The sequence below is a fragment of the Nomascus leucogenys genome, chromosome 17 (assembly GCF_006542625.1).
Source record: "Nomascus leucogenys isolate Asia chromosome 17, Asia_NLE_v1, whole genome shotgun sequence".
Lineage (NCBI taxonomy): Eukaryota > Metazoa > Chordata > Mammalia > Primates > Hylobatidae > Nomascus > Nomascus leucogenys.
This window is the reverse complement of record NC_044397.1, coordinates 50482442-50499392: the sequence shown is the minus strand read 5'-3', so window position 1 is coordinate 50499392 and position 16951 is coordinate 50482442. Positions and strand designations below refer to the sequence as shown.

Here is a 16951-nt window from a genome sequence, read left to right as displayed (position 1 = left end):
ACCGCCGTGCCAGGCATGTTCCGCTGCGTTACCGCACTTGGTCCTTGAATTTCACCCAGCAACTTACTGAAAGGCTGGAACCCATGAACCTACCCCTTTACCGAGGAAAATCAGTTACCCCAGCCATCTACAGCAACAGGAGCAAGGGAGGAGTCGCCTCACCTCTCTAGAAATGTGTATTTGAGGAGAACACTATTGAAAGGAATTTCCAAGAATAATCTAGTCAGTACCACAAAAGCAAAATTATTCAGGTTATCGTCCTTTGTTATTTAGTATTTTTTCTTTTTCCTATAGCATTATTAACTTTCTGATTTTCCAAATACATACATATTTTTAAATTTCCTGAGTCTTTATCTCTTCTGTTAAAATGTAAGATTTATGACACAAAGGCAGAGATTTGTGTCCATGAATAAGTGAAGTTTGGTGTGCACCTGTGAGCTGAGCTGCCTCAATTAATGGAACAGATAAGGAAATAAAGGTCTGCTGATGCATCGTTATTTTCAGCCATTTTCAGAATGTGTCTCCTCTCCACGAGGGAACCCCGGGGTCCTGCCCCAAGCCATTTATTTTGTCCCCATGCAGCCGGTCCCTCCTGCCCCAGGCACAGCCCTGTCTCCTGCTGGTCTCCCCTCTTCCCACTTGCTCTCCCTCATCTATGTTCCAGACAGCAGCCACATATATTTTTTAACTTTTTTTTTTTTTGAGACAGAGTCTTGCCCTGTCGCCCAGGCTGGAGTGCAGTGGTGCAGTCTCGGCTCACTGCAACCTCTGCCTCCCGGGTTCAAGCAATTCTCCTGCGGCAGCCTCCTGAGTAGCTGGGATTACAGGCATGCACCACCACGCCCAGCTAGTTTTTTGTGTCTTTAGTAGAGACAGGGTTTCACTATGTTGGCCAGGCTGGTCTCGAACTCCTGACCTCATGATCTGCCCGCCTCAGCCTCCCAAAGTGCATATTTTTTAACTTTATCAGACTTTTCATTCTCTGCTCAACATCTTTCTTTGGTCCTCCAGGTATGTTCACATAAAACCGGAGCACCTGGCCATGACTGATGGGTTGCTGGGCCATCTGGCCCTGGCAACTCTCCCGTCCGCCAGGTCCCCCTCCCCTCACGCTCCAGGCACAGCCAGTGTGTGCCAGCGCAATGCCCACACTCCATGCACAAGTGGAAGCCCTCTCAAATTCAGGGGCTTAGTGCCTTGATGTGGTCACACCCATTCTCAGGAAGTAGGTTCCCACTGAAAACATTGTGTGTTTTCAACATCATTGAGGCTGCCACGGCAGATTATAATCACTGGCCTGGGCAGCCCACTGGAACTACCAGACCATGAGCCTGAATTTTCAGTTTAAAAATCATATCCTGTTTTCTCTACTCTCTAGTCTCTAGTCAAGGCAAATTATTCAATTTAATAAATTAGGGGCCTAGTGTGTTGTACCAAGGAGCTAAAAAGAGAGAACTCGCAACACCTTCCAGTCCATTCTCCACCTAACACTGGCTACACTAGCTCTCCTCCCTCTCGCTGTTTGTTCCAAAATCTAATAACCTGTCTTCCCACTAGAATTCATCATACATGTTTAAAAACTTAGTTAAATAGTAGTTAAACTGACTGCATAGATCTGGAAATCAGACAGTCTTTCTTTTACAAATCCATATAGACTATGGTGTTGGGAGCAGGGGATGACACAAGAATCTATTTTCTTGCCCCCAAACCATTGCTTTCCTTCCATTGTTAAGCTTGCATTCTGTGTATTAATTCAGGTGGTTCCATTTGGGAATGGCCTCTGTTATCCAGAGATGGGAGGGCCATCAGAACTCGGGGTTGTCTGAAAAAACACTGATTCTAAAATTATCATTGCTTTCACTTGTTTTTAACCATCATAGTTGTTTGATTTTGAAGGAAAAATATGAGGGTTTTTATTCTATGCTTGTTATATCTTTATTGTGGTTTTGTATTTTTTAGATTTTAGTACCTGACATTTTTTTAACTTTTATTTTAGGTTCAGGGTACATGTGCAGGTTTGTTACGTAGGTAAATCTGTTCATAGGGATTTGTTATATAGATTATTTCATCACCCAGGGATTAAGCCTAGTACCCATTAGTTATTTTTCCTGATCCTCTCCCTCCTCCCATCCTCCACCTTCCTATAGACCCCAGTGTGTGTTGTTCCCCTCTACGTGTCCATGTGCTCTCATGATTTAGCTCTCACTTATAAGTGAGAACACACGGTATTTGGTTTTCTGTTCCTGCATTAGTTTGCTAAGGATAATGGCCTCTAGCTCCATCCACGTTCTTGCAAAGTACATGATCTCATTCTCTTTTGTGGCTGCCTAGTGTTCCATGGTATATATGTACCACATTTTCTTTATCCAGTCTGTCATTGATGAGCATTTAGGTTGATTCCATGTCTTTGCTATTGTGAGTAGTGCTGCAGTGAAAATATGCATGCATACGTCTTTATGGTAGAATGATTTATATTCCTTTGAGTAATGGGATTGCTGGGTCAAATGGTAGTTCTGTTTTTAGCTATTTGAGAAATTGTCACTCTCTTTTCCACAATAATTGAACTAATTTACATTCCCACCAACAGTGTAAAAGCATTCCTTTTTCTCCACAACCTCACCAGCATCTGTTGGGTTTTTTTGTTTTTTGTTGTTTGTTTACTTTTCGATAATAGCCATCTGACTGGTATGAGATGGTATCTCAGTGTGGTTTTGATTTTTATTTCTTTAATGATCAGTGATGTTAAGCTCTTTTTCATATACTTGTTGGCTGCATGTATGTCTTCTTCTGAAAAGTGTCTGCTCATGTCCTTTGCCCACTTTTTAATGGGATTGTTTGATTTTTTCTTGTGAATTTGCTTAAGTTCCTTATAGATGCTGGTTATTAGACCCTTCTCAGATTTGTAGCTTGCAAAAATGTTCTCCCATTCTGTGAGTTGTCTATTCACTCTGATGATAGTTTCTTTTGCTGTGCAGAAGATCTTCAGTTTAGTTAGATCCCATTTGTCAATTTTTGCTTTTGTTGCAATTGCTTGATGTGTCTTCATCATGAAATCTTAGCCCATTCCTATATCCAGAATGGTATTACCTAGGTTGTCTTCCAGGGTTTTTGTAGTTTGGGATTTTACATTTAAGTCTTTAATCCATGTTGGGTTTATTTTTGTATATGGTGTAAGGAAGGAGTCCAGTTTCAGTCTTCTTCATGGCTAGCTAGTCATCATTTATTGAGTAGGGAGTCCTTTCCTCATTGCTTTTTTTTTGTCAACTTTGTCAATGATCACATGGTTGTAGGTGTGCAGCCTTATTTCTGGGCTCTCTATTCAGTTTCATTGGTCTGTATGTCTGTTTCTGTACTAGTACCATGCTGTTTTGGTTACTGTATCCCTGTAGTTTAAAGTCAGGTAGCATCATGCCTCCAGCTTTGTTCTTTTTGCTTAGGATTGCCTTGGCAATTCAGGCTCTTTTTTGATTCCATGTGAATTTTTAAGTTGTATTTTCTAGTTCTGTGAAGAATCTCATTGGCAGTGTGATAGGAGTAACATTGAATCTATAAAATACTTTGGACAGTATAGTTGTTTTAATGATATTGATTTTTTCTATCCATGAGCATGGAATGTTTTTCCATTTGTTTGTGTCATCTCTGATTTCTTTAAGCAGTGTTTTGTGGTTCTCATTGTAGAGATCTTTCACATTCCTGGTTTACTGTATTTCTAGGTATTTTATTCTTTTTGTGGCAATTGTGAATTGAATTGCATTCCTGATTGGGCTCTCAGCTTGACTGTTGTTGGCATATTGGAATGCTAATTATTTTTGAACATTGATTTTGTACAACCGAGTCTTCACTGAAGTTGTTTATCAGCTTAAGGGGCTTTTGGGCCAAGACTATGGGGTTTTCTAGATATAGGATCATGTCATCTGCAAACAGAGATAGCTGTTTTCCTTTCTTCCTGTTTGGATGTCCATTATTTATTTCTCTCACCTGATTTATCTGGCCAGGACTTCCAATACTATATTAAATAGGAGTGTTGAGAGAGGGAATCCTTGTCTTGTGTCAATTTTCAAGGGGAATGTTTTCAGCTTTTGCCCATTCAATATGATGTTGGCTGTGGGTTTGTCATAGATGGCTATTATGTTGAGGTTTGTTCCTTAAATACCTAGTTTATTGAGAGTTTTAAACATGCTGAATTTTATTGAGAGCCTTTTCTGCATCTATTGAGATGATCATGTGGCTTTTGTCCTTAGTTCTGTTTATGTGGTGAATCACATTTATTGATTTGCATATGTTGAACCAATCTTGCATCCCAGGGATGAAGCCGACTTGATTGTGGTGGCTTAAGCTTTTTGATGTGCTCCTGGATTTGATTTGCCAGTATCTTGTTGAGGATTTTTATGTCTATGTTCATCAGAGATATTGGCCTGAAGTTTTCTTTTTTTGTTGTATCTCTGCCAAGTTTTGGTATCAGGATGACGTTGGCCTCATAGAATGAGTTAAGGAAGAGTCCCTCCTCCTCAATTTTTTTGGAATAGTTTCAGTAGGAATGGTACCAGCTTTTTTTGTACATCTTGTAGAATTTGGCTGTGAATCCATCCAGTCGTGGGCTTTGTTTTGGTTGGTAGGCTGTTTATTACTGATTCAATTTTGGAGCTCATTATTGGTCTGTTCAGGGTTTCAGTTTCTTCCAGAGGTTTTTATTTTTATCAAATGGAACTTAAGCTTTTTCATTTCCAATTTTTTTATGATGTAAAAATGTGCAGTTTATAGCCCTGTTCAGAATCTGCATCTTCCTCATTCTGCAGATACAGGTCCCTCAGAGCAGGTGACTGAGGGTGTATCCTGTCTGGAGCATAATACTTACGCTAGTAGAGTTACTGTTGTCTTTATTGTTAATTACCAAAGTTTACCACTTATCAGTCACTTACTACTTGCTGGGCATCACGCTAAGGATTTCAGTTGTATTATCTTGTTGGGTCCTTACAGCCATCCTGTGAAACAGATACTGTTATTATCCCACTTTATAGAGAGGTAAACTGAGGCTTCCAGCACTGAAGCAAATTGCCCAAGACTACAGAAATGTAGGTTTCTAAACATCAAGAAACAGTAACCAGCAATGATGAGTAAAGCAAGGGATTGTGATCGTTCATTCATGATCCCACTGCCTTCTTTTCTTGTGCTATCCTCTCAGGGGTGACCGTTTGGGAGTTGATGACCTTTGGATCCAAGCCATATGACGGAATCCCTGCCAGCGAGATCTCCTCCATCCTGGAAAAAGGAGAACGCCTCCCCCAGCCACCCATATGCACCATCGATGTCTACATGATCATGGTCAAGTGTGAGTGACTGGTGGGGCTGTCCACATTGCCTAGCTGAGCCTTGGTGGCTGCTCTTAGCCAAACACCTGAGGCCTTTACATCCCTGGAGAAATGTCATCACATTACATAAGGCAGGCACATAAATCCAGAAACATCTGTAAATACCCCTTCAAGCATTCTTCTAAAGACACTTCTTGACTCATTGGGCAGTGTGACCTGACATTTGCCCATGTTTGCAAGCAAATAAATAAAACTAAAGGCTTCTGGAAGTCATTACACCAAAATATTCTATTCACTGAGTTACTCAATGAAATACCGAGTTGCCCTATATTTTGAAGCCTGTTACCAGGGAGACTGAATGTTTTTAAATGCATGACAGTGCGTAACAACATAAGGCTAATAGAGTCAACATTTCTGCTTTGACTTAAACCTTTTAAACCAGTGGATTTATGTGAAGTCTCTGCAGTGTGGCATTTAAACATTTTAATCTAAATAAGAGTGTGTAACTTGATTGATGCTATTATTCTACCAGATTCATGAGTGCAGTGGGCTCTGGAGGTAGCATTACATGCATGGGATGAGCATTTGCAAAGTAAAGTTGTACAGGGAATATGACAGAGCCAAGTTAATGTAAATATTAATGCCTTTCTGAACTCTAGACCACAGAGTTAATCTTTTTTAACTTCCTCGGTTTGGGCTAAGGAAGCTGTGATCCAGAGAAGCCACGTGATTTGTCTAAGGTCACATAGCAGTCTGGCCTAAAATAGCTTGACATCTTGTGGATGGAAAATAAATGTGATCCCTCAAGAGGCATGAGGATTTCCAGGCAGTAGCCATACCTCCAAATTGTTTCATCTGGATTTAGATTGTTGGGTAGTCACATGAAGCAACACAGTTAAGTGTGTCCTCCTGTGGAAGTTGCCAGCACAGCCAGCCCTCTCACTTGTATGCATGCCCACTGGGTATGTGCTGTACTGGAGACGCCGGGGGCAGGGGCCCAGTCCCAACCCCAAATTCTTTAAAGCCTATTTTTCTACGTTGCATCTGGTTTCCTACCTGAAGGAATGCTAAGGGTGGATGTTGAGTGAGGACCTTGGTGCAGGGCACCCTGTAGTCAGGATAGTTCACAGAGAGCAATTGCACAGACCCACACTGCTCCATCCCCTCAGGTGACAACACAGGATGCTGACCCCAGGAAGAGTGGGCATAGAAAAACTAGAGGGCATTATTGTTATTCTGATTCAAATGTACGATGCTGGCATGGTCTTTAAACAGTAACCAGTACTAGTTGGCCAAGACAGAAAAGTCTACCACAAAGACTTCGTTCTTTCATCACTTATTTGACTGGAAGTGTCGCATCACCAATGCCTTCTTTAAGCAATGCCATCCTTATCATTTCTTCCGGTGTTCTAATTGCACTGTTTTTTCTCATTCCTTCCCCAGGCTGGATGATAGACGCAGATAGTCGCCCAAAGTTCCGTGAGTTGATCATCGAATTCTCCAAAATGGCCCGAGACCCCCAGCGCTACCTTGTCATTCAGGTACAAATCGCAGTCTGTCCTTCCATTGGGAAGAGTCCCTCTAATGAGCATCTCATGTCACTGTGTTCTGTCACATGCAAACCTGGCCTCCCTGTGTCCCAGATGGCATTATTAAGCCCTCCAACGCATTAGAGCAAGCCTCAGTAAGGCGCAGGCCACATTGTGAACTAAGCAGTGTCCGTGAGTGGGGCCCACCCAACTCCATCTCCCCCTCCCCGTCTGGACTCTCCTCCCGTGCTCATCCTCACTGTCCAGCTAGCCAAAGCCTCAGCTGGGTCTAACAGAGAAGCATGGTCTATCGGGCTTTGGTGTCAGGCAGACGTGCCTTCACACCCCTGACTCTCCACTTCTTCCCGTCACCCAGGAAGCTGATCCACCTATCTCCTTCCATAACACAGGAATACCAAAACCAAGCTCACAGGATTGTCTCAAAGATTGAATAAAATATGTTGCAAAATACACTCCCTAGCACCTCACAGCAAGGTGCACACTCGATGAATGCTGCAGCATCTTCCCTTTCTGTTTCCTCAGAAGCTATTTGCATCTCATGTAGGGGCTTTCAAGCATCAAAGGATGGTTCATGTTTTATTTTAAGGCACCCACATCATGCCATGAGGGGAGGCAGCTATAATTTAGAGAACCACGGGGGATTTCATTTTCATTATAACGAAATTGGCAAACACACAGGCACCTGCTAGCAATAGACCCCTGCTCCTACAGCCAAGAAGTGGAATAGCATCTCTATGGGCCATTCTAATAGCCTCAAAATCTCTGCACCAGGGGGATGAAAGAATGCATTTGCCAAGCCCTACAGACTCCAACTTCTACCGTGCCCTGATGGATGAAGAAGACATGGACGATGTGGTGGATGCCGACGAGTACCTCATCCCACAGCAGGGCTTCTTCAGCAGCCCCTCCACGTCACGGACTCCCCTCCTGAGCTCTCTGGTATGAAATCTCTGTCTCTCTCTCTCTCTCAAGCTGGGTCTACTCATTTGAACAAATTGAATTTTAGGGAAAATAACAACCATCTAGTGAAACTCACATGGAGATGAAGTCAATTTTAACCAAATGGTAAAATCAAAATCAAAATAAATTAAGTGCATTAATTATTTTGTTGCATTGCAACAACTTGATTGTAAGCCTTTTAGGTCCACTATGGAATGGAATTAAATCAAAACTAAACCTAGTTGCTCTAAAACTAACTATTAAGACAAAAATTAAACACCTTCACGATATACCCTCCATGAGGCGCACCACCTGCATTCAGGAAAAGTGGACGAGATGTGGTACAAGCAGTCCATGGGCAACTGCTCTGTTTCTTTTTCAGAGTGCAACCAGCAACAATTCCACTGTGGCTTGCATTGATAGAAATGGGGTATGTACGAACACCTTATAAGCCAGAATTTACAGCTCTCCACTATGGCTCTATTTTACATGGAAAATGCCTTAACCTAAATAATCTTAACCCAGATAATCTTGAGTTTTCTTCCTGTGTGGGTTTTTCCCTGCATAGCTGTCATGCCTCACAGTGCCATTCAAAGCGTGACTCCTGGACCAGTAGTAGCATCACCTGGCAGCTTGTTAGAAACTCCATTTTTCAGGCCACCGCCCCAGTTTGACCAAATCAGGACCTCTGGGGGTGGCACCCAGTAGTCTGTGTTTGAGCCACTTTCCAGGTGATGCTGATGTCTATTGAAGTGTGAGGCCGTGGTCTAGACCACACTGTGCCATGCAGAAACCACTAGCCACATGTGGCTACTTCAACTTAAATGTTAATAAGTTAAAATTAAATAAAATATAAAATTCAGTTTCTCACACATGTGAAGTGTCCAGTAGCCACATAGTGGTGACCCTACTGAAGAGCACAGCTCATAGCACACCTCCCTCACTGCAGAAAGTTCTGCTGTACAGCACCCAGCACAGCCCTGCTGCCCACCCTGCAGCCTGCGGCCCAGTAGCACCGGCACCCGCTAGGGTGCAGACTCTCAGGCCTGCCTGACCTACTAATCAGAACCTGCATCTCAAGGAGATCTCGGGTGATTTTTGCAAACACTGAAGTTGGGGCAGCTCTGACTGGAGTAACCTTCCCTCATTTCTTCCTGCAGCTGCAAAGCTGTCCCATCAAGGAAGACAGCTTCTTGCAGCGATACAGCTCAGACCCCACAGGTGCCTTGACTGAGGACAGCATAGACGACACCTTCCTCCCAGTGCCTGGTGAGTGGCTTGTCTAGAAACAGTCCTGCTCCTCAGCCTCCTCGACCCACTCAGCAGCAGCCAGTCTCCACCACCCAGTGTCCAAGCCAGGTGCTCCCTCCAGCATCTCCAGAGGGGGAAACGGTGGCAGATTTGCAGACACAGTGAAGGGCGTAAGGAGCAGATAAACACATGACCGAGCCTGCACGAGCTCTTTGCTGTGTCTGGGTTGTTTGCTGTACTTCTGTTTTAAGAATGAATCTGCAAAATTTCTAGCTTATGAAGCAAACCACAGACACACACATCTGTGTGTGTGAGTGTGCATGATGTGTGTACATGATGTGTGTATGTGTGTACATGTGTGTACATGATGTGTGTGTGTGTGACAGATTTGATCCCTGTTCTCTCTGCTGGCTCTATTCTTGACCTGTGAAACATATATGTAACTAATTAAATATTAGTTAATATTAATAAATTTTAAGCTTTTTCCAGATACTCACAACCTGCTAACACACACACACATATACACACACACATACACATACACATATATACACACCACACACATACACAGACACCGCACATACACCATACACAGACACATACACATGCACACACATATATACACACATACACCACACACACACATACACACCACACACACATACATGTATACACACATACACACACCACACATACACCACACATACCACAAAAACCCACACACATACACATGTACACACCACACACACCACATACACACACGTATACACACATATATACACAGATACACACACCACGCATACGTACACACCACTCATACATACACACCACACACATGTACACACAACACACACAACACAGACACACACGTACCACACCACAGACACATATGTATGCACACATACACACCCACACCACACACACACCACACATACATACACACAGACACGTACATACCACACACAACATTACATACACACGTATCCATACACCACACACACCACACATACACACACCACACACACATACACACACCACACACACACCACAAAAACCACACACACATACAAACATATACACACTACACACACCACACACACACATACACACATACACACATACACACCACACACATACACACCACACACACACACACGTACACACACCACACACACATTAACACACCACATACACATATGTATGCACATACACACACCCACACCACACACACACAACACATACCACACACACATACACACATAGACACACACCACACACACACACACACACCACACACACACCGCAAAAACCCCACACACACACAACATATACACCCCACACACACACATATACACACACATACACACCACACATATACACACCACACACACACCACAGACACACACCACACATCACACATACACATACACACACCACACACACACGTACACACACCACAGACACATGTACCACACCACAGACACATATGTATGCACACATACACACCCACACCACACACACACAACACATACCACACATACATACACACATAGACACATACCACACACCATACAAACACATGTATACACACACCACATATACACACACATACACACCACACACACCCACATGCACACACCACACACATACATACACCACACACACATACACCACACACACAGCACACATACACACACATATACATACACCAGACACACATACCACATACACACCATAGATACATGTACACATGCATACACATACGCACACACATACACACACTCCCCTCAAGGCAGTTTATCCTGAGAACTTTAAATTTACAAAAGACACACGTGTCCATTACTTTCAGAAGTACAGCAAAGAACCCACTTTCTTTTGCAGCAACAGCAAGAGGGCCCTCCCAAGGCTCCTGCTCCCCGTCATAAGTCTCCTTGTTGAGGACATTCACAGGGTTCAGAACCCGGGGATCCTGCATGGGATGGTGCTTTACTGATGACTTCACCTCTGATTTCTTTCCACTTTCAGAATACATAAACCAGTCGGTTCCCAAAAGGCCCGCTGGCTCTGTGCAGAATCCTGTCTATCATAATCAGCCTCTGAACCCCACACCCAGCAGAGATCCACACTACCAGGACCCCCACAGCACTGCAGTGGGCAACCCCGAGTATCTCAACACTGTCCAGCCTACCTGTGTCAACAGCACATTCGACAGCCCTGCCCACTGGGCCCAGAAAGGCAGCCACCAAATTAGCCTGGACAACCCTGACTACCAGCAGGACTTCTTTCCCAAGGAAGCCAAGCCAAATGGCATCTTTAAGGGCTCCACAGCTGAAAATGCAGAATACCTAAGGGTCGCGCCACAAAGCAGTGAATTTATTGGAGCATGACACGGAGGATAGTATGAGCCCTAAAAATCCAGACTCCTTCGATACCCAGGACCATGCCACAGCAGGTCCTCCATCCCAACAGCCATGCCCGCATTAGCTCTTAGACCCACAGACTGGTTTCGCAACATTTACACCGACCAGCCAGGAAGTGCTTCCACCTCGGGAGCATTTTGGGAAGTTGCAGGTGCATTCCTTTGTCTTCAAACTGTGAAGCATTTACAGAAACGCATCCAGCAAGAATATTGTCCCTTTGAGCAGAAATTTATCCTTCAAAGAGGTATATTTGAAAAAAAGAAAAGTGTATGTCAGGATTTTTATTGATTGGGGATCTCAGAGTTTTTCATTGTCGCTACTGATTTTTACTTCAATGGGCTCTTCCAACAAGGAAGAAGCTTGCTGGTAGCACTTGCTACCCTGAGTTCATCCAGGCCCAACCGTGAGCAAGGAGCACAAGCCACAAGTCTTCCAGAGGACACTTGATTCCAGTGGTTCTGCTTCAAGGCTTCCACTGCAAAACGCTAAAGATCCAAGAAGGCCTTCATGGCCCCAGCAGGCCGGATCAGTACTGTATCGAGTCATGGCAGGTACAATAGGATAAGCCACTCTGTCCCTTCCTGAGCAAAGGAGAAACGGAAGGGATAGAATTCTTCCTTAGACTTACTTTTGTAAAAATGTCCCCACGGTACTTACTCCCCACTGGTTGACCAGTGGTTTCCAGTCGTGAGCGTTAGACTGACTTGTTTGTCTTCCATTCCATTGTTTTGAAACTCAGTATGCTGCCCTTGTCTTGCTGTCATGAAATCAGCAAGAGAGGATGACACATCAAATAATAACTTGGATTCCAGCCCACATTGGATTCATCAGCATTCAGACCAATAGCCCACAGCTGAGAGTGTGGAATACCTAAGGATAGCACCGCTTTTGTTCTCACAAAAACATATCTCCTAATTTGAGGCTCAGACGAAACCCATCAGGTCCTTTGGGGCATAGATCAGGAGACTACAAAAATGAAGCTGCTCTGAAATCTCCTTTAGCCATCACCCCAACACCCCAAAATTAGTTTGGGTTACTCATGGAAGATAGTTTTCTCCTTTTACTTCACTTGAAAAGCTTTTTACTCAAAGAGTATATGTTCCCTCCAGGTCAGCTGCCCCCAAACCCCCTCCTTACACTTTGTCAAACAAAAAGTGTCTCCACCCTGAGTCATCTATTCAAGCACTTACAGCTCTGGCCACAACAGGGCATTTTACAGGTGCGAATGACAGTAGCATTATGAGTAGTGTGGAATTCAGGTAGTAAATATGAAACTAGGGTTTGAAATTGATAATGCTTTCACAACATTTGCAGATGTTTTAGAAGAAAAAATTCCTTCCTAAAATAATTTCTCTACAATTGGAAGATTCAGCTAGTTAGGATCCCACCTTTTTTCCTAATCTGTGTGTGCCCTGTAACCTGACTAATTAACAGCAGTCCTTTGTAAACAGTGTTTTAAACTCTCCTAGTCAATATCCACCCCATCCAATTTATCAAGGAAGAAATGGTTCAGAAAAATTTTCAGCCTACAGTTATGTTCAGTCACACACACACATACAAAATGTTCCTTTTGCTTCTAAAGTAATTTTTGACTCCCAGATCAGTCAGAGCCCCTACAGCTTTGTTAAGAAAGTATTTGATTTTTGTCTCAATGAAAATAAAATTATATTCATTTCCACTCTATTATGCTCTCAAATACCCCTAAGCATCTATACTAGCCTGGTATGGGTATGAAAAATACAAAGATAAATAAAACATAGTCCCTGATTCTAAGAAATTCACAATTTAGCAAAGGAAATGGACTCAAAGATTCTAACCTTAAAACAACGTGACAAATGCCAGACAGGACCCGTCAGCCAAGCACTATGAGAGCACAGAGCAGGGAGGTTGGGTCCTGCCTGAGGAGACCTGGAAGGGAGGCCTCACAGGAGGATGACCAGGTCTCAGCCAACGGGGAGGTGGAAAGTGCAGGTGCAGCAGGGGCACCCTGACCAAGGAAACAGCTGCCAGAGGCCTCCACTGCTGAAGTCCGCATAAGGCTGAGGTCAGTCACCCTAACAACCTGCTCCCTCTAAGCCAGGGGATGAGCTTGGAGCATCCCACAAGTTCCCTAAAAGTTGCAGCCCCCAGGGGGATTTTGAGCTATCATCTCTGCACATGCTTAGTGAGAAGACTACACAACATTTCTAAGAATCTGAGATTTTATATCGTCAGTAAACCACTTCCATTATTCATTCACCTCAGGACATACAGAAATATTTCAGTCAGAACTGGGAAACAGAAGGACCCACATTCTGCTGTCACTTATGTGTCAAGAAGCAGATGATTGATGAGGCAGGTCAGTTGTAAGCGAGTCACATTGTAGCATTAAATTCGAATATTTTTGTAGTTTGAAACAGTAACCTAATAAAAGAGCAAAAGCTATTCTAGCTTTCTTCTCCTTCATATTTTAATTTTCCACCATAAATTTTAGTTGCTAAATTCTATTAATTTTAAGACTGTGCTTCCCAAAATAGTTCTCACTTCATCTGTCCAGGGAGGCACAGTTCTGTCTGGTAGAAGCCACAAAGCCCTTAGCCTCTCCACAGATCTGGCGACTGTGGTGGGCAGGTCAGGAGAGGAGCTGCCCAAAGTCCCATGATTTTCACCTAACAGTCCTGATCCGTCAGTTCTCAAAGCTCGGACTCCATCCCTGAAGGTCTTCCTGATTGATAGCCTGGCCTTAATACCCTACAGAAAGCCTGTCTGTTGGCTGTTTCTTCCTCAGTCAGTTCCTGGAAGACCTTACCCCATGACCCCAGCTTCAGATGTGGTCTTTGCAAACAGAGGTCAAAGGAAAGTAAGGAGCTGAGAGCTCACATTCATAGGTGCCGCCAGCCTTCGTGCGTCTTCTTGCATCATCTCTAAGGAGCTCCTCTAATTACACCATGCCCGTCTCCCCATGAGGGATCAGAGAAGGGATGAGTCTTCTAAACTCTATATTCGCTGTGAGTCCAGGTTGTAAGGGGGAGCACTGTGGATGCATCCTATTGCACTCCAGCTGATGACACCAAAGCTTAGGTGTTTGCTGAAATTCTTGATGTTGTGACTTACCACCCCCGCCTCACAACTGCAGACATAAGGGGACTATGGATTGCTTAGCAGGAAAGGCACTGGTTCTCAAGGGCGGCTGCCCTTGGGAATCTCCTGGTCCCAACCAGAAAGATTGTGGCTTGATTTTCTCGGGTGCAGCCCAGCCGTAGGGCCTTTTCAGAGCACCCCCTGGTTATTGCAACATTCATCAAAGTTTCCAGAACCTCTGGCCTAAAGGAAGGGCCTGGTGGGGTCTGCTTGGCACTCGCTGGGGGGCCACCCACCCAGTGCCACTCTCACTAGGCCTCTGATTGCACTTGTGTAGGATGAAGCTGGTGGGTGATGGGAACTCAGCACCTCCCCTCAGGCAGAAGAGAATCATCTGTGGAGCTTCAAAAGAAGGGGCCTGGAGTCTCTGCAGACCAACTCAACCCAAATCTCAGGGGCTCTTTCATGATTCTAATGGGCTTGAAATAAGGGTTGAAAACCTTATTTCTAGGGTCTTCCGTTGTACAAGACTGTGGGTCTGTACCAGGGCCACCAGTCAGAGTAGAATAAAAGGCTGGGTGGGGTAGAGATTCCCATGTGCAGTGGAGAGAACAATTTGCAGTCACTGATAAGCCTGAGACTTGGCTGCTAGTGGCCATTTCAAAAGCCTCCAATTCATCGTCACCAGCAGTTCAGCTGGAAAGGGGCAAATACCCCCACCTGAGCCTTGAAAAAGCCCTGGGACCCTCTGCTTTCTCTGAGTAAGTTATAGAAACCAGTCTCTTCCCTGCTTTGTGAATGAGCTGCTATTCCACGTAGGCAACACCTGTTGAAATTGCCCTCAACGTCTATTCTGCATTTCTTTCTTGTGATAAGCACACACTTTTATTGCAACATAATGATCTGCTCACATTTCCTTGCCTGGGAGCTGTAAAACCTTACAGAACAGAAATCCTTGCCTCTCTCACCAGCCACACCTGCCATACCAGGGGTACGAGTTTGTACTATTGAAGACACAGACAGGATTTTTAAATGTAAATCTATTTTTGTAACTTTGTTGTGGGATATCATCCTCTTTATGTAGCACTGAACTTTGTACAATATATTTTTAGAAACTCATTTTTCTACTAAAAGAAACACAGTTTACTTTAGAGAGACTGCAATAGAATCAAAATTTGAAACTGAAATCTTTGTTTAAAAGGGTTAAGTTGAGGCAAGAGGAAAGCCCTTTCTCTCTCTTATAGAAAGGCACAACCTCATTGGGGAGCTAAGCTAGGTCATCGTCATGGTGAAGAAGAGAAGCATCGTTTTTATATTTAGGAAATTTTAAAAGATGATGGAAAGCACATTTAGCTTGGTCTGAGGCAGGTTCTGTTGAGTCTGTTGGGGCAGTGTTAATGGAAAGGGCTCACTGTCTGTTGTTACTACTAGAAAAATCCAGCTGCATGCCATACTCTCATCATCTGCCAGTGTAACCTTGTACATGTAAGAAAAGCAATAACATAGCACTTTGTTGGTTTATATATATAATGTGACTTCAATGCAAATTTTATTTTTATATTTACAATTGATACGCATTTATCAATATAAACTAGACATATCTGGAGAGCCCTAATAATGTTCAGCACACTTTGGTTAGTTCACCAACAGTCTTACCGAGCCTGGGCCCAGCCACCCTAGAGAAGTTATTCAGCCCTGGCTGCAGTGACATCACCTGAGGAGCTTTTAAAAAGCTTGAAGCCCAGCTACACCTCAGACCAATTAAACGCAAATCTCTGGGGCTGAAACCCAAGCGTTCGTAGTTTTTAAAGCTCCTGGGGTCATTCCAAAGTGCAGCCAAAGTTGAGAACTACCAGCCTAGGGATTAGCCACAAGGACATGGACTTGGAGGCAAATTCTGCAGGTGTATGTGATTCTCAGGCCTAGAGAACTAAGACACAAAGACCTCCACATCTGTCGCTGAGAGTCAAGAACCTGAACAGAGTTTCCATGAAGGTTCTCCAAGCACTAGAAAGGAGAGTGTCTAAACAATGGTTGAAAAGCAAAGGAAATATTAAACAGACACCTCTTTTCCATTTCCTAAGCTTGCTCTCTTTATTAAGGGTGGACTAGTAATAAAATATAATATTCTTGCTGTTTATGCAGCTGACATTGTTGCCCTCCCTAAAGCAACCAAGTAGCCTTTATTTCCCACAGTGAAAGAAAACATTGGCCTATCAGTTACATTACAAAAGGCAGATTTCAAGAGGATTGAGAAGTGGTTGGATGGCTTTCATAAAAACAAGAATTCAAGAAGAGGATTCATGCTTTAAGAAACATTTGTTATACATTCCTCACAAATTATACCTGGGATAAAAACTGTAGCAGGCAGTGTGTTTTCCTTCCATGTCTCTGCACTACCTGCAGTGTGTCCTCTGAGGCT

General features: G+C 43.6%; 1 protein-coding gene across 1 annotated transcript in view; it reads left to right on the top strand.

The window, feature by feature from the left end:
• The window catches only part of EGFR (epidermal growth factor receptor), a 186929-nt gene extending 175200 nt beyond the window's left edge, over positions 1–11729 (top strand). Inside the window, exons 23-28 of the mRNA XM_030795770.1 lie at positions 5183–5329; positions 6753–6850; positions 7631–7798; positions 8181–8228; positions 8959–9067; positions 11075–11729. Of these exons, the coding sequence (XP_030651630.1) occupies positions 5183–5329; positions 6753–6850; positions 7631–7798; positions 8181–8228; positions 8959–9067; positions 11075–11436 (932 nt within the window). The 3' untranslated portion in view covers positions 11437–11729. The remainder of the gene's footprint in view (positions 1–5182; positions 5330–6752; positions 6851–7630; positions 7799–8180; positions 8229–8958; positions 9068–11074) is intronic.
• Positions 11730–16951: the final 5222 nt, after the last annotated feature.